Source organism: Thalassophryne amazonica, chromosome 11 (genome assembly GCF_902500255.1).
Source record: "Thalassophryne amazonica chromosome 11, fThaAma1.1, whole genome shotgun sequence".
Classification (NCBI taxonomy): Eukaryota; Metazoa; Chordata; class Actinopteri; order Batrachoidiformes; family Batrachoididae; genus Thalassophryne; species Thalassophryne amazonica.
The window spans coordinates 76,634,715-76,657,827 of NC_047113.1; the positions used below are offsets into that span (position 1 = coordinate 76,634,715).

Here is a 23,113-nt window from a genome sequence, read left to right on the forward strand (position 1 = left end):
GTTTGAACTGAGTTTATTCAAGTCTGAACTGAAATTGTTCTTTGCATTTTGACAATATCTCTGCAGAAAATAGACAAGGTCAAATCAGATGCTGAGTTGGCCTTGACCTTTAAACTCGACATGACCCATGTTGTAAGAACATTGTCCACTGAGTCTAGAAGCACAAGCTCAACCTTGCACTGTCTCATACCTTTTGAGACTTCTCAGCCACCATGAGCACGAGGTCGAAGTCGTACGTTCCCAGCGAGTGCTCGTAGAGGTCGTTGATGTTGACAAGGAAGAGCAAATACTTCAACGCCTCCTCTGCGCTCACAGCGTCAGGAGACTTAGGAGGATTTGCTGTGAAAGTACACGACAACATAATGATTGTTAAAGCAGAAGGGACAAACATCTGGTCCTGTTCTGTGAAGCTCAGTAACATCTGATGTTTTCCTGTATTTTAAGTATTTCACCTCGAAGCTCGTGGACTTTCTGAAGAGCAATCTCAAGCTCCGGTACAGTCTTCTTCACATGAGCCGTTAGAATGGACAAACAGAACCTGAGCAGATAAAAACAAGGCACCTTAAAAAAATGTATTTGAAGAACAAGTTTTTTTATGAACTCAGAACATGAATATTCTTAAGTGTATGAATGAATATTTACAGAACAGCCTCAGAATTGAGAGTCAATGTTTTTTGATCACTAAAGTAAAGGAACTATTTATAGAACAAGTTTTTGTTTATAAACTCAGAAGATGAATATGTTTTTGATCACAATAGTAAATGAACTATTTACAGAACAAGTTTTTGTGAACTCAGAACATGAATATTCTCAAGTCTATGAATGAATATTTACAGAACAGCCTCAGAATTGAGATTCAATGTAGTAGGAAATTATGAACTACTAAGTATGCATGAACAAGAGTTGTCATACTCAACACAACGTCCTTTTTTTAATTTTATGATCAAACTGATTTTTTTTTCCAATTATTTATTTCTTTTTACTACCTAACGTTCTTGGCATTTTTTTTCCACACAAAGTTAAACAATACTGATTAAGGAGTCTGTGTGTGCAAGTGTGTGACTGAGTGACTGTGTGAGAGGGAGGGAGAGAGAGGTTGTTCGACTGACCAATATTTTTATGAATTGCATTGAGAAAGTGTCAGATACTGCATGCAGCCATATTTAATAAAAATATAATATAGGTTACTTTGTGTGTTCAGCTATATGTATGTGTGTAAGTGGGCTGTAAGACTTTATTTTTTAATGATCTGTGTGAACTCTGATTTATGCAAACAGGGAAATAATGTGTCAGCCTTGTTTACTGTATTCTTCTCAAAAGCACCACATTCAGTAGGAGCAGTTTTCCAACTGACTTTATATCACCAACAAAACGAAGAGCAAACAAACGGTTAAAAAATAAATAAATAACCTGACCAGAGTGGAGGCAGTGACTGACGCGACATGAACCGTTTTCAGCTCTGTCTTGTCAAATGCACCGCGTATGATATGAAACAAATTCACCAAGTAACTTTAAATATCATACAAATCGAAAAAGAGGCAAGCTGAAGAAAACTTATGTAGAATCAAACCAAGCACAGAGAGAGAGAGATCCTGTGTGTGTGTGAGAGAGAAGCTGCAGACAGACGTGTCTGTGTAGGGAGAGGCGAGCGCTGTGTGTGACTGGCCAATCACAGAGCGTGAAGACAGTCGGTTAGCCAATGAGAATTTTCCTTCAGCACAAGCACAGATATTGAATTTTATTCAGATCATGCTCGTACTTGTCAAAAATGCTTTATCTGTACCAGATACTTGTCTGAAACAAGTATCCGACTCAACCCTAGTTGAGTGTTATATCTGCTGTTGAAATGCAAGGTTCTCACCAGCATTATAACAGCATAACGGTCTGTTATGCTGTTATAATAAAAAATTACACTGCAGTTGGGCCATTACGTTGTTTTTGAGGGCGTGTAATGGGTAAATAATTTCTCTATGCTGATTGTAGAGCCGCTGGTTCTGATGTAGAAGCAGCACGTCCACAATTTATTCATTAACCCGTATCAAAGCCATTTAAAGATGTCAGTCGTGACTCACCTTTTCTGCTGATTAAAGCCTCTAAACGGGACTCCTTTTCTGCGAGAATTGTCCACCGCTTCACACGGACAGTTTTTATTCGTTCATCATTAACGTGCCTTTTTTGTGGGGCAGACGCGGATCTCTGCTGTGGACGGGAACCTTAATATCTCCCACTTCTCTGGTTCCTAAACTAAAGTTAGTGTCCCTCATGAAAATAATAATGATAATATTCTCCGCTGCGTATCTGTGTGTGTTGTGGGATTTGCTGCAGCTCTCTGGTGGAAAGACAGATCATTCCTCATTCAATAACTTCAAAGCATTTTAAAATCAAATGACACCTCTTTCCAAACGTTGTAAAACAAACTACAACCGACCAAAACTGTTTTTCCCAAAATGAGATGTCCTCCGTTCCGTTGGGGAGAACTTATCCCAGTGTCAGTCTCAGCCCTCCAGGCTGACCACAGCAACACTCCAGGCGCAAGTATTGTAGGGGAGACCGGGGCCAAAGTAACATTTTACATTTATATCCCTCTCAAACACTGTTCCTTGCATTTTGAGGGCCAAATTTTGTTATGTAAAGCCATAGTTTTGTTTTTCAATCTTTGTTACAGTCTTACTTTAAAACCAAAAGAAACGAGGCATCAGACCAAAATATGGAAGCGTGCAGAAATGTGTTTCACTGCACAGGAATTTGCAATTTATACACAGCCGTTTACTATAGAAAATCCTTACAAATGATTTTTTTAACTTCAAGATTAATTTCTGATTACTCTACATTTTGAAGTTTAAAAACACCAATGAAGGCCCTTTATAAGACCATAATGCAAAATCTTCAGCGGGGTCAAACCCTAAACAGTCCCCAAACCCCTGGCTTCTTAAGGTGATTTTTCCATCCCATTATGCTGAGAAAAAAAAATCCTGCTGAGAACCCTGAACTGACAAAAAAAATTTGCAACTTAATCATGGTGTGTCCTTGTAGTTATCGCCAGTACGACTCTGTTACACAGTTGTTTTCATTCGAAAGATGTCCTGATCACATTTTTTGGACAACTGAAACCGTCACAACTCTTAATTCACTGTGGGCTAATTTTTCATGACACCTGCAAGTCCTGCACCTCTGTGGAATTAGCACAATAGCACAATCATGCCTGGAAGTTGATAGAACTCAAAAATGTATTTTGAGCAGCATGACAACTTTTCTTCAAACTATAAGTGAAAAACGTAAGTTGAAATTGCCTGGTAATTTATTTCCTAAAAATTGAAGAAAAAAATACAACAAGAATATAAGAACAACAACAACAACAAATCTAAATATTCACAAAATTTTCCCCAAGTACCCACAAGTATTACTACGGGAGGACTCCAGACATTACAGATACGGACATTATTTTTATGTTTCTTTTTCTGATCTCACTGTCTCAACATAACTTAAGTATTTTTATGCTCCTCTCTGCCTGCAAGTCAATCAAAAAATTAGAATTTTTGTCATGTGACCAAATTATACAAGGCTTCGAAACTGCGATGAAGAATTCAATATTTTTAGGGATTTATTTATTCAGTTTACAGGATCTGGCCACAGCACACTCATAGCTGTACTTTGTGGTTCTGTCACTATATTAGAATATTTAATTATTTTCCTTCAAATCTTAATTCTCTAAACCAACAATACAAAGACTGTATGTAACTAAATGAGAAAAAAAAAAGGATTTTGCAGGACAATGACAATAAAACTGACTTGTTTGGATTCAATGACTCCATGGCACTTCGTAACGCATCACAAACTATGTCCACCTTCTTCTGCAGCGGGGCAGGATGGGGCTGGATCGGGCTGCCTTCAGGGCGGGGGTACATGCTACGGGTCGTGTCCTCCTCCCTGAGTTCAGAAAGAAAGAACACAATATGTTCTGACCGCCTGTTTGGAATGTGTCCAGATACTATGTTTCTTGGAATAAGGAAACATACATAGGATTTCTCACACAAACATGTCCACATAGGAAGGAATGTGGAAGTACTAAGGAGACCATGTCAGAAAGTTCTGCGGTTTGTGGGGTGCATATCTCTTTATTTTTGTCAAATAAAATAAAACTCTTGATTCAACGATCTGATAAGTCCATCAGATGGAGTAAGACAGCAGCTTTACCGGAGCTCAGTGAGGAAGAGGTTGAGGTCGTTGATGGAGTCGAGTTGTGTGATGAAGACTTCAATGTTGTCCAAGAACACCTGCAGAAGGAGATGGAAAGAGGAACAATGTCAGCAGCTGGTGTGATGGGCTGTTTAATTGAAGAGGATGGACTCATCATCAATAAGGGTGGAACGATACAGTATATCCCATGTCGTGATAATCGTATCGTGGGGCCTGTATCAAAATTTTTTTTTTTTTTTAATTAAGCCTCATGATACCATAAAAAGTCAACTACTGCATGGAAGAAATAATGATCCCTTGCAGAAGAACCACATATCATTTATAAAATATACGAAAAGGAAACAAAATGTAAAAGCTTACATATCTTGGAAACAGCAGCCAATCACCCATTTTTATTGTCATATTTGAATTCAGTATGCCAAAATTCATTATAAATTTTATTTATTATATTATTTATTTCTGAAGCAAACAACTTCTAAAAACCTGTAGATTAATGTAATTAGTGTGAACAGTGATGTAATTGTGTATGAGGAGGCATAACAGGAAGACAGAAGACGGGACGGAGAGGAACAGTAGTAGCCAGTAAGACAGTATTTCTGGTATTTACATTTGTATTTTTGTCAATTGTTTATTATTTTTAGTTTTGATAGTCTGTGTGCTTCTTAACCGGTGTGCTGCTATATAATGCTGCTGGAACCTCAATTTCCCTGAGGGAGTCTTCCAAAGGTATCATTAAAGTTCTATCTAATCTAATGTATGTTATAACGCTGCTAGCATATCATTCCAACTCAACTATTCATTCACTGTATTTTACAGGGTTAGCATGCAGGCTTCTCCAACGCCGAACAGTAAGAGGGAGGAAACTGACACACAGCATCTCTTCCTCATCTTGGCTGCAGTGGAGAAAACTGTTAAACATCTACAAACCCCCAAGAAAACCCCTGCACGTACCTTTGGGTTGTGGTCATAAATGAGGTTCAGGTTGATCCTCAGCTTCCTCATACACTCAAAGGATTCTCTGAACTTCAAACTGAAAAACAGAGCAAACACATATCTTACACCTTAACACTGTTTTAATGCTTCTGAATTAACAGCAGCGTCTCCTACTGGCTTGAGACGCTGCCAGTCTTGGTGCCAGTCTTGGTGACTTATACTGGTTGGCACCAGTATAAGTCTTGGTGCCAACTAATGGTGACAAATGACTAAACAATAGATACAGCAATAAATATTTTTCTTTCCATGTCTGACAAAAATATGAAAATAAATTTTAAAAATTATAAACTACGTGTTCCATCCTTCAGTGTAAAAGAAGCAGATAAAGCACCCGTCCAACCACGTCCTGAGCTGAGCCAACACCAGCGCTCGGTGATGCACCGTCTCCAGATTCCCACGAGGCATCTACACACACACACAAAAATATAACTGTAAAACAATTACTGTGGTTGCACAATCCTCTACATTTTTTCTATTTAAAAAAGAACAACAGAACCATTTTTTTCTCATTTGTGAAATTTTATTAAATTGACCTGTAGAATAACTCGGGTGTCCTGAGGCACCACAGTGATGATTCTGGATCCTCTTTCAACTCGCCGCAGCGTCTCATCATTCTGACCGCCCTCTGAAGCCAAGGCCGCCTGCAGCCCTGATGGGGGTCAAAGTTCATGAGTAGCAGTGGAAAACCAGACGAGATGATCAGACAACAGAAGCCACAAGTCAGATGTTGACATGCAGGCTAAAGGTGCAGCGGATCACATGCACGTTCTCTAGAAGCTAACAAAGGTTACTCTAAGGTAACACCCTGTAATCATACGTACGAGTAGTGCGCAAACAGATAATCGCTGCATGTGTGCTGCCATCTGACCTTTGACACTGAGAGTGCTCAGGTGGAGGCAGCGGCAGGTGTGGGAGTGTGTTGTGGTGATAAGGAAGTTGTTGCAAACAGCGAAGGATGAAATGTTGGAGGCGAGCTGAGGAAATAAACAGAAAAACAAAATGCAATTTCCCCTCTTCAAAAGACAGCGTTCACCGTACCAATATGACATCACACTTTCTGTAAGATCAAAACTGACAATATCACACAAAATACATTTAATATATTAACTATTCTGGTTTTCCTTATATAGTTTGTGTTGTTTCAAAATCAACTTGATGCTGTCCGAGTACCTCAGTGTCTCCGGCGTACAGGTGCGACCTGTCTGTCAGACCAAGCAGATACTCCTGCACACAATGAGGAAAATCTTATGGAAAATTTAGACTGTTGGTGATTATCATGACTCCCGTAAAGACAAAACAACAACTGGTCTACATTTTATTTACCCTACGGAGGAACGCAAGTCAGGAATCCATTGTTCAGACAACTTCAACTAAAAGAAAAGTGTCTTCTTCTCATTATTGCACACAATAAGGGCTGCACCCCCTCCCCCGTGTGTGTACGTGTGTTTCGTGGGGGAGGGGGGATTACCATTGCTAAGCAAAAGGCCAGTCATAGGCGGAAATACACAGACATATCAGATGAATGCATCAGTAAGTTTCTACCTGTCCACTGATGCCGCAGAGCGCCGTCTGAATGCAGGGAACTGGGAAATTAACAATGCAGCCACTTGAGTCCAGCCAATCCACCACTGATGGCTCTGTGCAATCTACATGCACAATAAATAAATAAAATCAGAGCCTTCTACTGCATCGGACTCAGATAGAAAAACAACCATCAATGCATGTTTAGAAAAATTCAATTGCAGGAGCGAAACATATAATAGAAGAGTTGTCAGTCGTACTCAAAATCCAAAAAGGATCATTTTTACCGGATCTGGATTGAGTTTATGTTTTTCATGTACGTAATAATTAAGATAAAAAGCTCTCCATGTTCCATGTCAATATTCAAAAATAACTGGAAATTTTTAGGAAGAGCCAGGAAGCAAATTAGACGTACTGCAAATTGTCATGTTTCAAATGTGGACAAAGTTACATTAATCGAATTATAGTGAGTTTGATGCATTGTAAAGCTACATTTGTGACATTAATGCTTTTCCAAGGGCAGCACGGTGGTTTTGTGGTTAGCACGGTTTCCTCACAGTGAGGTCATGGGATCGCTTGCCACCTGGGGCCACTGTGTGTGGAGTTTGCATGACCCCCCGTGTTTAAGTGGGCTCCCTTCCACGTCCAAAGACATGCAGGTTAGATGAACTAGAAACTTTAAAATTCTTTTGACCACTTAAAATAGGTCAAGGTTAGCCATCTTTGAACGTGTCAAAGGTCTGCATCCCAAGAGTGTTCCCTGTGAATTTGAAGACTCTGGGAGTAACAGGACTGGTCCTGTTACTCCCAGAGTTACGCTGAACACAAACAAACGGACAGATGGACAGATGCAAAGTCTTTGCAATACCCGATGGTCATATTTTGAAGTTCAGATAAAAATTGACCATATGTCTATATGTGGCCCTGCGACAGACTGGTGTTCTGTCCAGGGTGTACCCCGCCTTATGCCCTATGACTGCTGGGAGAGGCTCCAGCAGACCCCCCCGGCCACCTTTAATTGGAGTACGCAGGCACAGAAAACAGATGGATGGATGCTTTTCACCAAGCATTTCTCATAAACATAACACTGATAATCATTCTCAATTTAGGCAAACACATGATGCACAATAGTAAAAATAGCCACAAAATATTAAAAACAATTAAAGATATTTCCAAAATTAACAACAGACTTTCAGCAAAAAAGTAACAGTGTGACTGACTGACCCCAGAGGAGTTTCCTGATCTGTCCGTCCTCCAGCTGTAGCGCCACAGTGCTGGTCTGGGAGCAGTGAACCATACTGACCACAACACCGACCACTTCCACCCGAAACCTGCAGTGTAACAACACAAAGCTATATGTTCAACAGAGCCAAGGAACCACTCAACATCATGGAATCTGATGATGAGCAGCGCTTCCCCAAGCCGGTTCCTAGTGACCCTTAATGCTCTCAGCTCTCAGTTAACTCATTGACTGCCAGCCATTTTCAACGTTCAGAACATCCCAGTGCCAGGATTTCTTCAGCATTTGAGTGTTTTTTCAAGACCCATAGAAAACTGAGTTCTATGTCCATGTCAACAACAAACATACCACAAGAAAAGAAAAGAGAAGAAAAGAAATTGGCTCGATGAAGCGTCTTTGGCGCGGGGCGTTACTATCGGAAAAGACGTGTTTTAGAGTCAATGGCATCGAGTGAGTTAATTAGCTAATCCGGATCAGTTACCAACAGTTTTTGAAAAGGAGGGACGTCTGCCGAGTTGAGAGCTTCTGCTTTACATGACTTCAGTGCTAAACCGTACACCATACAACGCAGTGGGAAATTGTTACTGCCCGTCTGTGGCTTTTGCACACAGCTGCAGACCTGACAGCAAGTGTGTCGCTGACATCCTGAAGAGGGCGTAGTATCAGTAGGGTGGATGAAGTTGGCAGGAGACCAGCGCTTAGACCCACAAACAGCTCGTCGTCCAGCCAAAGTAGCTGCCGCACAGCCAGAGGTTCCTCCTGGGGAGCTGCAACTCTGCAGGAACAACAGCAGCAACTATTAATGCTACTAATGTCATAGTTCTTGTAAATACTGTTACAGTGGGGCAGCATGCACCTGGACAAAGCTCAAGGCTGATTTTTACATCTATATTGCTGAAGGTTGCCATTATCTCTCAGCAAGGAGCTATTGTTAAACAGTTTTCTTCATTGTATTGTTTGAGACTTTTCCATTTCCAACCCTCTGCCCAACAGGAAGCTGTTAAGTCAACAAATCAGCTTCTATTGTGGTGCAGCAGAGATGCAGCACTACCGAGGTTTGGGAGAGTCACGGTGCATCTGCACGGCATCAATTAAAGTAAACCTCTACTGGTGGTTGGCTCTCACTGCGGTATTGTATCACTTCCTGTTCCGGAGCACAGCGGTGTTTTTCTGTATCTGTTAGCTGTTTAATCTGCGCAGTTAGATTGATCTAGTTATCTAGATTACGATTTGTTTCACAGTGTAATCTTTACGTGCCTTAACTAAAGCACTCCCTCTGCTGAATCACCTCTAAATTATTTACACATTATTCACTTTGCGTGTTTTTAGGAATCCGCTAGCTTAGCGTAGCTACTAGCTCTTAGCCGATTTAGCATGGCGGCTTCTCCTGTCTCTCCTGCACTTTTCTGCTCTGGGTGTGAAATGTTTAGTTATTCCTCGGCCTCCTTTAGCAGTAACGGTACTTGTAATAAGTGTAGCTTATTCGTAGCTTTGGAGGCCAGGCTGGGCGAATTGGAGACTCGGCTCCGCACCGTGGAAAATTCTACAGCTAGCCAGGCCCCTGTAGTCGGTGCGGACCAAGGTAGCTTAGCTTTAGGTAGCTTTACATAATTATTGTATGGCCTTGCCTTACAATATAAAGCGCCTTGGGGCAACTGTTTGTTGTGATTTGGCGCTATATAAAAAAAAAATTGATTGATTGAATATTATTGTCAGTTTTGACCAAAAACCATGCATCTGTGCAGCAACACAGAAATAAAGTCAGCCTCCAATTCTCAGAGAGTTAGCTGCTATAACAGGTGTTGGGTAAAACAAATCAGATTCTTAGCAAAGGATAATGTGTAGCACTGCGGGTTGTCGTTACCTGAATGTTTTTTGGAGTACCAAGGAATGTGACACTGTCCTGAACCCATCTGCTGTTTTAACAGTCTGTTTTCCTGGATCTGGACACCATGTGGAATAAAGAAAAGAGAATATTAGAATCACATTGACTAATATGAATGAGTTGGTCGTCGTCATGTCCCAGAGCAGGCTGTACTCAAGGTTCTTCAAATACAGCAATATCTCCACCTGGTGGACATTTACCATCAATGAAAGTATAATAAAATTTCACCAAGACCTCTAGTTTTTAATAAAATGTTTCAGATATAACCTTGCAGGATTCTCTCTAGGTTTCTGAAGAGCAGAGTCAAGTTATACGCAGAACAGGAGCAGAGTTTCTAACATCCTTCCAGTCTTCTGGCTCCTACTCTCCTTACTGCTTACATGAATCGAGTGCTGGGTCAGGTCATGGACACCAGCACGTTGGATCTCTTTCTATAAGGAATGGCTTACTAACCCTGATTTGGGTGTCTCTCTCCTTCTGTCAACACAAATGTGGGTCACAACAATCAGCTGACAGAAGAAGACTGAGCAGCACAGAAATCATCTGTCTTCAAGTTGCTACTTGTATGAAATATATAACTTGACAGGGTTCAATTTTTTTAACACCCAAACCGGTCAGGTTCCTGTTCAGAAGAAGACGTCTAATGATAATGTATCAGAGATTTTTTTACTTTACCTTTGTGAGTGGCTTCTTTGCTGAAAACCCACCTTGGCTGTAAATGGAGATCTGTCCGTCTGCAGTGAAAGCTGCCAGTTGATTTGTTTTCTGAGGCTGACAGAGGAAGGTCACTAGGTTGACTGGCGAGGTCAGCTGGAGCTCAAATGAACACATGGGTGGAGGAACCACACACTGCCGGAACGCTGTCACCAGTATTTTATCTGAGGAAATTCAGACAACGATGGATAAATCCAGTCACACTGGAATTCCACTCAGGCTTCATGTACTCTGGTCTTGTTTCCTCTCACCTCCGTCAATCACAGCCACGCTGGCATTGTCAGTGGTGTCCAGCCCGTGGCTCCGTGCCGTTGTCCAACCCCACTCATAGGTGATGGTGGTCCAACTGCACGTTACCACGTGGAGCCGCAGAGAGTGCTCAGGGTCCCAGCAAACACAAACTGGAGCCTTCAGTGGGCATCTGCCAAAGTCCAGATGTTGCTTCAGGTACCAGTGGTAGTTCCCCATCGTCCATAGCTGGACTGTAGAAAAAGTGAAACTGGATTAATGGCTAAATTTTATTCATTAAAAAAATGTAATTCCTGAATAAATAAATAGGACTCAAAGAATGTCACTGCAGGAAGATGACCATCTGGATTACTCTCAAATCCACAAACAACATCCACTATGTTGGCCATTATTTATGGAATTTAAAAGTCCTTTTAGTACACACCACAAGCTGACATATCCCACCAGTCCCCACAAATACAAACTGTCGGGGATCACCTAAGCACATGCTTATGCTAAATATGAATGAAATTGGTCAATGGGTTCTTGAGATATTGCGCTAACAAGGTTGGCAATGACATTATCTTGAATATCTTACTGTAACCTTGAAATTGACCCCAAGGTCACCATAATCGACTGGTGTCAGGCGATCACCCAAGTACGCCCTTATGCTAAATATGGATGATGCTGGTCAACTGGTTCTTGAGATACTGCGTCAACAAGGGAAAGCGGACAGACAAGGGCCATACTGGTCGCTATATCTCCTAAATCTTATTTTCAGGATTTAAAATTTCTTATGTTCAGCAACTGCACAGGCTGTGGTGTGCATGTGCTACAGACTTCCTGTCCCTTGTTTAACTTGCACGAACGGAAACGCTGTGTTAAAAAGTGAATTCCACATACAGAGAAAAAAAAAAAAACTGTGACTTATACTCCGGTGCAATTGGTGATGACGTCCACTGCAGCATTCATTCATCTTCTACCACTTAGTCCAATTAAGGGTCGCGGGGGGCTGGAGCCTATAACAGCAGTCATAGGGCGCGAGGCGGGGTACACCCAGGACAGGACGCCAGTCTGTCGCAGGGCCACAAACAGACAAACAAACATAGACACACCCACACACACACCTAAGGACAATTTGCTTGCCTCTACTGGTGGTTGGCTCTCACTGCGGTATTGTATCACTTCCTGTTCCGGAGCACAGCGGTGTTTTTCTGTATCTGTTAGCTGTTTAATCTGCGCAGTTAGATTGATCTAGTTATCTAGATTACGATTTGTTTCCCAGTGTAATCTTTACGTGCCTTAACTAAAGCACTCCTTCTGCTGAATCACCTCTAAATTATTTACACATTATTCACTTTGCATGTTTTTAGCAATCCGCTAGCTTAGCGTAGCTACTAGCTCTTAGCCGATTTAGCATGGTGGCTTCTCCTGTCTCTCCCGCACTTTTCTGCTCTGGGTGTGAAATGTTTAGTTATTCCTCGGCCTCCTTTAGCAGTAACGGTACTTGTAATAAGTGTAGCTTATTCGTAGCTTTGGAGGCCAGGCTGGGCGAATTGGAGACTCGGCTCCGTACCGTGGAAAATTCTACAGCTAGCCAGGCCCCTGTAGTCGGTGCGGACCAAGGTAGCTTAGCCGCCGTTAGTTACCCCCTGGCAGATCCCGAGCAGCCGGGAAAGCAGGCTGACTGGGTGACTGTGAGGAGGAAGCGTAGCCCTAAACAGAAGCCCCGTGTACACCGCCAACCCATTCACATCTCTAACCGTTTTTCCCCACTCGGCGACACACCCGCCGAGGATCAAACTCTGGTTATTGGCGACTCTGTTTTGCGAAATGTGAAGTTAGCGACACCAGCAACCATAGTCAATTGTCTTCCGGGGGCCAGAGCAGGCGACATTGAAGGAAATTTGAAACTGCTGACTAAGGCTAAGCGTAAATTTGGTAAGATTGTAATTCACGTCGGCAGTAATGACACCCGGTTACGCCAATCGGAGGTCACTAAAATTAACATTAAATCGGTGTGTAACTTTGCAAAAACAATGTCGGACTCTGTAGTTTTCTCTGGGCCCCTCCCCAATCAGACCGGGAGTGACATGTTTAGCCGCATGTTCTCCTTGAATTGCTGGCTGTCTGAGTGGTGTCCAAAAAGTGAGGTGGGCTTCATAGATAATTGGCAAAGCTTCTGGGGAAAACCTGGTCTTGTTAGGAGAGACGGCATCCATCCCACTTTGGATGGAGCAGCTCTCATTTCTAGAAATCTGGCCAATTTTCTTAAATCCTCCAAACCGTGACTATCCAGGGTTGGGACCAGGAAGCAGAGTTGTAGTCTTACACACCTCTCTGCAGCTTCTCTCCCCCTGCCATCCCCTCATTACCCCATCCCCGTAGAGACGGTGCCTGCTCCCAGACTACCAATAACCAGCAAAAATCTATTTAAGCATAAAAATTCAAAAAGAAAAAATAATATAGCACCTTCAACTGCACCACAGACTAAAACAGTTAAATGTGGTCTATTAAACATTAGGTCTCTCTCTTCTAAGTCCCTGTTGGTAAATGATATAATAATTGATCAACATATTGATTTATTCTGCCTTACAGAAACCTGGTTACAGCAGGATGAATATGTTAGTTTAAATGAGTCAACACCCCCGAGTCACACTAGCTGTCAGAATGCTCGTAGCACGGGCCGGGGCGGAGGATTAGCAGCAATCTTCCATTCCAGCTTATTAATTAATCAAAAACCCAGACAGAGCTTTAATTCATTTGAAAGCTTGACTCTTAGTCTTGTCCATCCAAATTGGAAGTCCCAAAAAACAGTTTTATTTGTTATTATCTATCGTCCACCTGGTCGTTACTGTGAGTTTCTCTGTGAATTTTCAGACCTTTTGTCTGACTTAGTGCTTAGCTCAGATAAGATAATTATAGTGGGCGATTTTAACATCCACACAGATGCTGAGAATGACAGCCTTAACACTGCTCAAAAAGTAAATGAGTCCACCCACCACTTTAATCATATCTTAGATCTTGTTCTGACTTATGGTATGGAAATAGAAGACTTCACAGTATTCCCTGAAAACTCCCTTCTGTCTGATCATTTCTTAATAACATTTACATTTACTCTGGTGGACTACCCAGCAGTGGGGAATAAGTTTCATTACACTAGAAGTCTTTCAGAAAGCGCTGTAACTAGGTTTAAGGATATGATTCCTTCTTTATGTTCTCTAATGCCATATACCAACACAGTGCAGAGTAGCTACCTAAACTCTGTAAGTGAGATAGAGTATCTCGTCAATAGTTTTACATCCTCATTGAAGACAACTTTGGATGCTGTAGCTACTCTAAAAAAGAGAGCTTTAAATCAGAAGTGCCTGACTCCGTGGTATAACTCACAAACTCGTAGCTTAAAGCAGATAACCCGTAAGTTGGAGAGGAAATGGCATCTCACTAATTTAGAAGATCTTCACTTAGCCTGGAAAAAGAGTCTGTTGCTCTATAAAAAAAAGCCCTCCGTAAAGCTAGGACATCTTTCTACTCATCACTAATTGAAGAAAATAAGAACAACCCCAGGTTTCTTTTCAGCACTGTAGCCAGGCTGACAAAGAGTCAGAGCTCTATTGAGCTGAGTATTCCATTAACTTTAACTAGTAATGACTTCATGACTTTCTTTGCTAACAAAATTTTAACTATTAGAGAAAAAATTACTCATAACCATCCCAAAGACGTATCGTTATCTTTGGCTGCTTTCAGTGATGCCGGTATTTGGTTAGACTCTCTCTCCCCGATTGTTCTGTCTGAGTTATTTTCATTAGTTACTTCATCCAAACCATCAACATGTTTATTAGACCCCATTCCTACCAGGCTGCTCAAGGAAGCCCTACCATTATTTAATGCTTCGATCTTAAATATGATCAATCTATCTTTGTTAGTTGGCTATGTACCACAGGCTTTTAAGGTGGCAGTAATTAAACCATTACTTAAAAAGCCATCACTTGACCCAGCTATCTTAGCTAATTATAGGCCAATCTCCAACCTTCCTTTTCTCTCAAAAAATCTTGAAAGGGTAGTTGTATAACAGCTAACTGATCATCTGCAGAGGAATGGTCTATTTGAAGAGTTTCAGTCAGGTTTTAGAATTCATCATAGTACAGAAACAGCATTAGTGAAGGTTACAAATGATCTTCTTATGGCCTCGGACAGTGGACTCATCTCTGTGCTTGTTCTGTTAGACCTCAGTGCTGCTTTTGATACTGTTGACCATAAAATTTTATTACAGAGATTAGAGCATGCCATAGGTATTAAAGGCACTGCGCTGCAGTGGTTTGAATCATATTTGTCTAATAGATTACAATTTGTTCATGTAAATGGGGAATCTTCTTCACAGACTAAAGTTAATTATGGAGTTCCACAAGGTTCTGTGCTAGGACCAATTTTATTCACTTTATACATGCTTCCCTTAGGCAGTATTATTAGACGGTATTGCTTAAATTTTCATTGTTACGCAGATGATACCCAGCTTTATCTATCCATGAAGCCAGAGGACACACACCAATTAGCTAAACTGCAGGATTGTCTTACAGACATAAAGACATGGATGACCTCTAATTTCCTGCTTTTAAACTCAGATAAAACTGAAGTTATTGTACTTGGCCCCACAAATCATAGAAACATGGTGTCTAACCAGATCCTTACTCTGGATGGCATTACCCTGACCTCTAGTAATACTGTGAGAAATCTTGGGAGTCATTTTTGATCAGGATATGTCATTCAAAGCACATATTAAACAAATATGTAGGACTGCTTTTTTGCATTTACGCAATATCTCTAAAATCAGAAAGGTCTTGTCTCAGAGTGATGCTGAAAAACTAATTCATGCATTTATTTCCTCTAGGCTGGACTATTGTAATTCATTATTATCAGGTTGTCCTAAAAGTTCCCTAAAAAGCCTTCAGTTAATTCAAAATGTTGCAGCTAGAGTACTGACGGGGACTAGAAGGAGAGAGCATATCTCACCCATATTGGCCTCTCTTCATTGGCTTCCTGTTAATTCTAGAATAGAATTTAAAATTCTTCTTCTTACTTATAAGGTTTTGAATAATCAGGTCCCATCTTATCTTAGGGACCTCGTAGTACCATATCACCCCAATAGAGCGCTTCGCTCTCAGACTGCAGGCTTACTTGTAGTTCCTAGGGTTTGTAAGAGTAGAATGGGAGGCAGAGCCTTCAGCTTTCAGGCTCCTCTCCTGTGGAACCAGCTCCCAATTCAGATCAGGGAGACAGACACCCTCTCTACTTTTAAGATTAGGCTTAAAACTTTCCTTTTTGCTAAAGCTTATAGTTAGGACTGGATCAGGTGACCCTGAACCATCCCTTAGTTATGCTGCTATAGACGTAGACTGCTGGGGGGTTCCCATGATGCACTGTTTCTTTCTCTTTTTGCTCTGTATGCACCACTCTGCATTTAATCATTAGTGATCGATCTCTGCTCCCCTCCACAGCATGTCTTTTTCCTGGTTCTCTCCCTCAGCCCCAACCAGTCCCAGCAGAAGACTGCCCCTCCCTGAGCCTGGTTCTGCTGGAGGTTTCTTCCTGTTAAAAGGGAGTGTTTCCTTCCCACTGTAGCCAAGTGCTTGCTCACAGGGGGTCGTTTTGACCGTTGGGGTTTTACATAATTATTGTATGGCCTTGCCTTACAATATAAAGCGCCTTGGGGCAACTGTTTGTTGTGATTTGGCGCTATATAAAAAAATTGATTGATTGATTGATTGAATTTTTTAAAGATTCCAATCCACCTAACCCGCATATCTTTGGATGTGGGAAGAAACCGGAGCATCCGGAGGAAACCCACGCAAACACGGGGAGAACATGCAAACTCCACACAGAAAGGCCACGGGAATTGAACCCACGACCTTCTTGCTGTGAGGCAACAGTGCTAACCACTAAGTCACTGTGCTGCCCCTCCACTGCAGCAATTCATCAATAATTAAACCATAAATATAACTCATGATTTTAATCTTTCTTGACCTACAGTTTCCATTTGCTGTCTGGTTTCTGATCTTGTGTCATGGTGCATAACTGTGCAGTTGAATTCTGAAAGTTTCAATGTTTCTCAAGTTATCGCATTCACCCAGAGAGAGGTCTGCAAATAAAACCACTCCATTGTTTCAATGATTTCAAAGAAAAGTTAGGGAATTCTTCACGTCACTGTTGTGGTCTGAGATGTTTAATATAAATGGACTGCATTTCTATAGGGCTATTTTCATCAAGTTACTTTACAGCGATGCCTCACATTCACCCATTCGTGCGCACACACATATGCCGATGTCAGGGTCCTGCTATGCCAGACATTACAACACCTTGGCCTGAGGAGGGAGCTAAATCACCAGCCTTACTGTAAGAGTTAACTTGTCTGTCCTCTCCTTCTGTCAAGTCCTCCAACCAAACCGCCAAAACAGCAGAGTCACTGCTCCACAGCAACTCTCTCACCTGCAACAGACATCAGTGTAGTCATGTGGTAACGCCAACAATGTGCACGTGACGTGACTGTGACGGCGAGCATTATCACTTCACTGATGACTGTTTCAGCATCACTCAGTGTGAGCCGGAGGAGGTACCTTGATCTGGTCTCTGCTGAAGGGCAGGGTGAAATCTCCATGCAGCAGTCCATTCTTCTCCATGAACACCACGCTGTGCTTGTTAAGGTGACGCTGCGTACTTGCGATCAGGCTGCCCGAGGGTCTGCACACCGGGAGACGAGGGTAGTGCAAGAATTAAAGTCTAAAACACCAAGACGCACTGCGCACAAATGTACTTTTGCAGCAGAGACAACCAGCACGCTTTTAATCAAGTTCAGGTCATCACATTAACTGTGGAAGAACTCGGTATATACAGTGGTTTGCAAAACTATTTGGCCCCTTGGTATTTCATGCATTTTAATTTGTTTATGCCATTTCAAATACGAAAAGTAAATCAGGTTTCTCAATATAAAAATTTGGAAAATTATGTTCCTTAAACTGAAAACAAATCTCTACAACTTGATATAAATTAATAAACAATATAAAAGCCAAGATGATGGGTTGCATAAGTAATGGGTCCCTTTGCTATAAGAGAGGTTAAATAATCAGTATTACTGCCATTTTTCTTCAGACAAGTCACAGGATGGATACATGAACATTTCCAAGTCACTGAAATTGCATGAACAAAATAAAATGAGTGAAATGCCAAGGGGCAGAATACTTTTGCAAGCCACTGTAAACTAAATCTAATTTTTAAGTCAAGATATGTGCTGTTTTGAAGTACTGACCAAAGTGATCAGAAAATACTCTCTTTAGCAAGTTAATATTCAACTCCAGATAAGTGCTGAATTCGATTCTTCCTTGTGACCGCCAGTGTTTCCATCGCTGACAGTGCTCTTACTTCCAGCACAGCACCTGTTCCAGCCCGTTGACTGGCTCACTGGTGGACTGCAGGACAGCCTCTCTGTTCCAGACACGCACCTTCCTGGCTCCACTCTGAGGACAGATGGCGCTCACGGCAAACAGTTGGCCATCACCTCGCCAGGTCACTCGCGGCCGACAGTCATCCCAGGATGCAGCCGGCTGCACCTCCTGTGGAGGAACATGAATGCACACACACACACACACACAATTTTTTTCTTAAAGTTACCAACATACTGTGTTGTAACCCCATTATATAATCTAACCCCAAATGTCCGATATTAACCAACATTTTTAATGACTCACATTTAGTTGTCCGTGTTTACGCTCTTTATCTTTAATGTGCGAAATAAATAAAATGAACGTTTCCAAGATTTCTGGCATCACTCTTGTTTTCAACAGAAAGCAATGAAGCTGTAGAAATACTTAACGCAAGATGACAATAAATACATTTTCATTTTGGTCTTTTACACCACCAAGGAAAAGCCAAGTGGACAAAACTGTTAAAACTTTTAGCACTTCAGAAAGTAGTAATAAGTAAGAACTACTTTGAACAGAAATGATTAAATCAGCATTCTAGCTAGGATAAAATTTTAGCGTAGTGGTAATGTCGAGGGAGCAAAGCGACCGAGGGGGCGGATGGTGCAGAAGGGGGGAAGCTTTTGAAAATTCAAGCTAAAAATTGGCCATTCTAGGGGTACCCAAAGGGGAAAAGCCAGGTACAACAGTCCCTTCATCATGTCCAGAAGGCTGGGGAAGTTTGCTGAGTGGGCAATCTCATTCTGGGTTAGCCAGTACATGGCCCTCAGTGAGGCAGTCGGAGTCCGTGGACATTTTTAAGTCAAGACTTAAAACCTATTTTTATTCTCTTTGTTATGAGTAGTTTTTATTTTATGTTTTATTCTTTTACTTCTGTTTTTAATTAGGTATTTAATTTTTTTTTTTTTTAATGTTGAACTGTTCTGTGTGAGGCACCTTGATACGGCTTTTGTTGTAATTTGGCGCTTTATAAGCTGATTAAATTGAAACTGAACAACATTTTATTGAGTCTTAAAGTAAATAAATATGAAATTGATTATTGGATCCTTAAACTCTGGACATAAACTCTACATGGTGGATCCTTGCTCTCTGGACATAAGCAGAAATAAAATCTGTTAGTTTTTGTCAAAAGCATTTCCTTTCAGACATTATTATTGGCATGAATGTCTTTACATACCTATGAGCTGAGCTCTTGCAGCTCTACTGCAATCGACTAAAACATTTTAGTCGATTGTAGTTTATTGTCTGTATTGCAACGTTTGTAAGAGGCGTCATTTTATTTAAAGCGACAATTCATTTTGAAGTTATTAATTCCGAGCGGACTGTCTCAGCAGAGAGCCGCACAGCGTTTAGAGCTGTGACAACAGAACGGAGGACGATTCTCGTTTGTTGACTGCAACAAGACAGGAGTCCCATTTAGTGACTTTAATCCACACAAAAGTGACTCATGATATTTTAATGGTTTTCAGAGGGGTTAAGAAGCAGACTTGCCGTTTCTGAAGAGCAGCGAATCAAAGAGCCACGAGCCACTGAATCAAAGCATTGCTTCGATTCATGCTTCAAACTAGAGTCGCGCTGCAGAAACAGTTGATTACAGATGCTGTATTGAAAATAAGCGTAACGGTCCAAAATTATAGGGTAACGGGTCGTAACGCAAGTTTGCGCTAGCTAGAACCCTGTAAATGCAATTAAAACCTCTCTGTTGTGCAAACTTTGGGGCAAAATGTTGTCCACCCCAGTCAGAAACTACTAATTTAATTTTAAAAAGCAGCTTGGCAGTGGAAATAAATTGCAGCCACAAAAAGTAGGAACAAGTCACAGAAAGTTCAGCTAATAACAGCTCCATTCAAGTTCAGCTAATAAACAGTTTTATATAACGGCTGAGTGGATCCTTGTCATCTGATTCGCGCTTTGTATGTCACATGACATGGATTAATTCATCCCATTTGTGTTGCATTGCATTTAGAGTGCTGCTTGGCTCCATTTTGAGTGCTAATTTTGGTTCCATACGTTTGGTATCATTGCCCTCTGCACACACACGCGCATGTCCTTGTGCATGTGCGCATGCCTGCACACACAAAACAAATCCACTGTGCTGTCTGGATGCTGTTAGCAGGAAGAAAGAAAGAAAAGCTGGACTCATTTCTGGCGTGATTTTTTTTTTTTCGCTGCACCGAGGACATACAGTCTTTTTTTGGTAGTACACGCATGCACAAGCGCCGACCAGGTTGCGTGGGTGCACGCATGCAGGGAACAACAACTCTCCCGAGACATAATTTGATTGAGCTAACTGACACTGGTAATTCTTGTAAGATACACACACACGAAACAAATCCACTGTGCTGTCTGGAGACTGTTAGCAGGAAGAAAGAAAGGCAAGCTGGACTCATTTCTGACGTGTTTTTTTTTTTCGCTGCACTAAGGACATACACAGTCGACCGAGCCGGTTGAGTGTGTGTGCGCACGGGGGGCAACGGGACGATGATTTGATTGAGCTAACTGACGTTGCGCACACACACAAAATCCACTCTGCTGTAAGCCGTCTGGATGCATGAAGAACTGTTCTCATGAAACGCTGATGTGATTTTTGGCTGGACTGAGGAACTACACAAAGTCTTTTTTTTTTAATGGAAGTCCGAAGTCAGTGCACAGCATCAGCCGACTACACATTACAGTGGCACGCCAAAATGTAAGTCCCTTTGCTGTTGTTTATAAATTAATAAAATATCAAATGCCAAGGATCTATTTTAGCCGTTATATAAAACAAATAATGAATGTTTTTACATTCTTTCAATGGAACGAATATTTCATGAGGTGAAAGCTGGAACATATCATTCAACCCGGCACCTCATTGAATGGTATGTTCCAGCTTTCACCTCATGAAATATTCGTACCACTGAACTCAAACTTTCATTATTTGTATAACATTCAACCATCATACTCTTAATACAGCTGAGACATGCTTTACAGCACCACCTACTCTGTCATTATGGTACATTTGTTGTAATCGCTCATGTACCTGTAAAACATCAAATGAAGGGTTCAAGATGCAAATCCCAGGAACTCTTTTTTTCCCCCCCTTTTCTCCTTTTTTTAAATGGACAAAACTGTAGATTAAAATGAAGACTAAAAGGAAAAGGCATGAAAAATGCACAGATTTCCACAGATAAAATGGAAACGTTTGATCAAATGTTTTAGTATTTTGCACACTGATAGTTAACTAAACAGGAAAGTGCATAATAACCTAAAAAAATAAGTAATTTTAGAGATACTGGGTTTCACATCTGAACCCTTCAAATATCTGTCACATTTAAAAACATGTTATTTTTACAACCCAAAAATCAGATATGGAAAATGGGAGAGGAAAACTAAAAACGCAGACACTGATCTTAGATTAATGTTGAGTTCTATTTCATTGCAGACAGTTTTAACTCAAGATATTTTATATTTTTTCTGGTCAACCTCATTTCATTGGGCAATATACATCCATTCCTGCACTTCAGGACTGCAACCCATATGTTGGGTCCTTACAACATTTACCACTTTGTGATGTTGCCATTCCTTCTCACAACACTTAACACATGCTTTGGATGATGAGGATACCAAGTGATGAAGTCTTTCAGGCGATATTTTGTCCCATTCTTCTTGCAAACATGTCTTAAAATGTGCAATAGCACGGGGGCAGTCGTTGCATTTTTCATTTCAAAATTCTCCACAGATTCTTCATTGGGTTCAGGTGAGTACTGCAGGCAGGTCAATCCAGTACCACATCCTGTTCTTCTGTAGCCACACCTCTGTAATCTGTGTAGAATGTGTATCTGAACTGTCTTACTGGAAATCCCTCAAACAGCACTGAATTAAATGCTCCAGTTCTAAATGTTTTTGGAATGTGTTGCAAGGCTCCAACTCTGAAATGGATGTGCTGGTATATTGTCAAATGAAATGAAGTTGACCACAAAAAACACAAAATGTCAGAAGACAAAGTAAATGTAAGAATCCCTGTGGTTTTATCCCCGCCCATTCCCATACCTTCCCACCTTTCTCTGATTTGGGGTTGTAAATTAGTCTACACAGATAAAATACCAACCAGGATCTTCCTCTGCGCTGCCTGTTTCCCCTCTGAGCCGTGGAACTGAGTCTCCTTCTTCCCCCACCCCACTGTGATGAACCTTCCTGCAACATACACCCAGAACATATGAAAAACACGAAGCAAATAACCCACAGGAGCAGAATCACCTCTCTTCATTTCTCATACACAATATCATCTGCTGGAGTGATTGGTTTAAATTTGAGAATTGAAATATATTTCTAAGTTTCTCATTAAAAAAAATATCACAAAGCTATTATTCTCAGTGTTGATCAATCATATTAGAAACATGAATAGAGTTAACTATTATACAAATATAACATCAACATCTGGAGAGGATGCACCTTCACCGAAATCATCCTGCTGGATTCTGACCTCGCTGATTGGCTCAAAGTCTTTGGTCATCATGATGATTGTTTCCTCACCTGCACAAAAAGTAATGATTGAACAAGATGATGATCACTTATAACCCCATTCATTTATGGTTTATGTGATTATAAAAATGTAAAACAAATCAATAAATAAAATGACACTGTGGGTTTTTGTAGGTGTACTCTCCAGGCCAGTTTCCTCAGAGGTGATCACGTTGTCATGTGGTCGACGAACCCTACCTGAGACATTCTTGTTGAAATCTTATTGGCCAACGGTTCCCTAATGGAAGGTGTATACTAGGGTGGGGCTCTTTGCTGAAAACCCAACTCCCAATCTGGACTATCAGGGGACTGCCTGTCTGAATTCTACAACCCCTGGCAAAAATTATGGAATCACCGGCCTCG

General features: G+C 41.2%; 1 protein-coding gene across 1 annotated transcript in view; it reads right to left on the minus strand.

Annotated features, from left to right (window-relative positions):
• elp1 (elongator complex protein 1) overlaps positions 1–23,113 on the minus strand; it is a 42,698-nt gene that overhangs the window by 13,465 nt on the left and 6,120 nt on the right. Inside the window, exons 4-23 of the mRNA XM_034182211.1 lie at positions 22,682–22,762; positions 22,338–22,423; positions 18,192–18,382; positions 17,390–17,513; positions 17,168–17,261; positions 10,802–11,032; positions 10,544–10,714; positions 9,816–9,894; positions 8,571–8,726; positions 7,936–8,042; positions 6,733–6,836; positions 6,361–6,414; positions 6,059–6,164; positions 5,724–5,839; positions 5,522–5,595; positions 5,149–5,227; positions 4,195–4,274; positions 3,790–3,927; positions 453–538; positions 191–339 (exon numbers count right to left, since the gene is read on the minus strand). Coding sequence (XP_034038102.1) covers positions 191–339; positions 453–538; positions 3,790–3,927; positions 4,195–4,274; positions 5,149–5,227; positions 5,522–5,595; positions 5,724–5,839; positions 6,059–6,164; positions 6,361–6,414; positions 6,733–6,836; positions 7,936–8,042; positions 8,571–8,726; positions 9,816–9,894; positions 10,544–10,714; positions 10,802–11,032; positions 17,168–17,261; positions 17,390–17,513; positions 18,192–18,382; positions 22,338–22,423; positions 22,682–22,762 — 2,306 coding nt within the window. The remainder of the gene's footprint in view (positions 1–190; positions 340–452; positions 539–3,789; positions 3,928–4,194; positions 4,275–5,148; positions 5,228–5,521; positions 5,596–5,723; positions 5,840–6,058; positions 6,165–6,360; positions 6,415–6,732; positions 6,837–7,935; positions 8,043–8,570; positions 8,727–9,815; positions 9,895–10,543; positions 10,715–10,801; positions 11,033–17,167; positions 17,262–17,389; positions 17,514–18,191; positions 18,383–22,337; positions 22,424–22,681; positions 22,763–23,113) is intronic.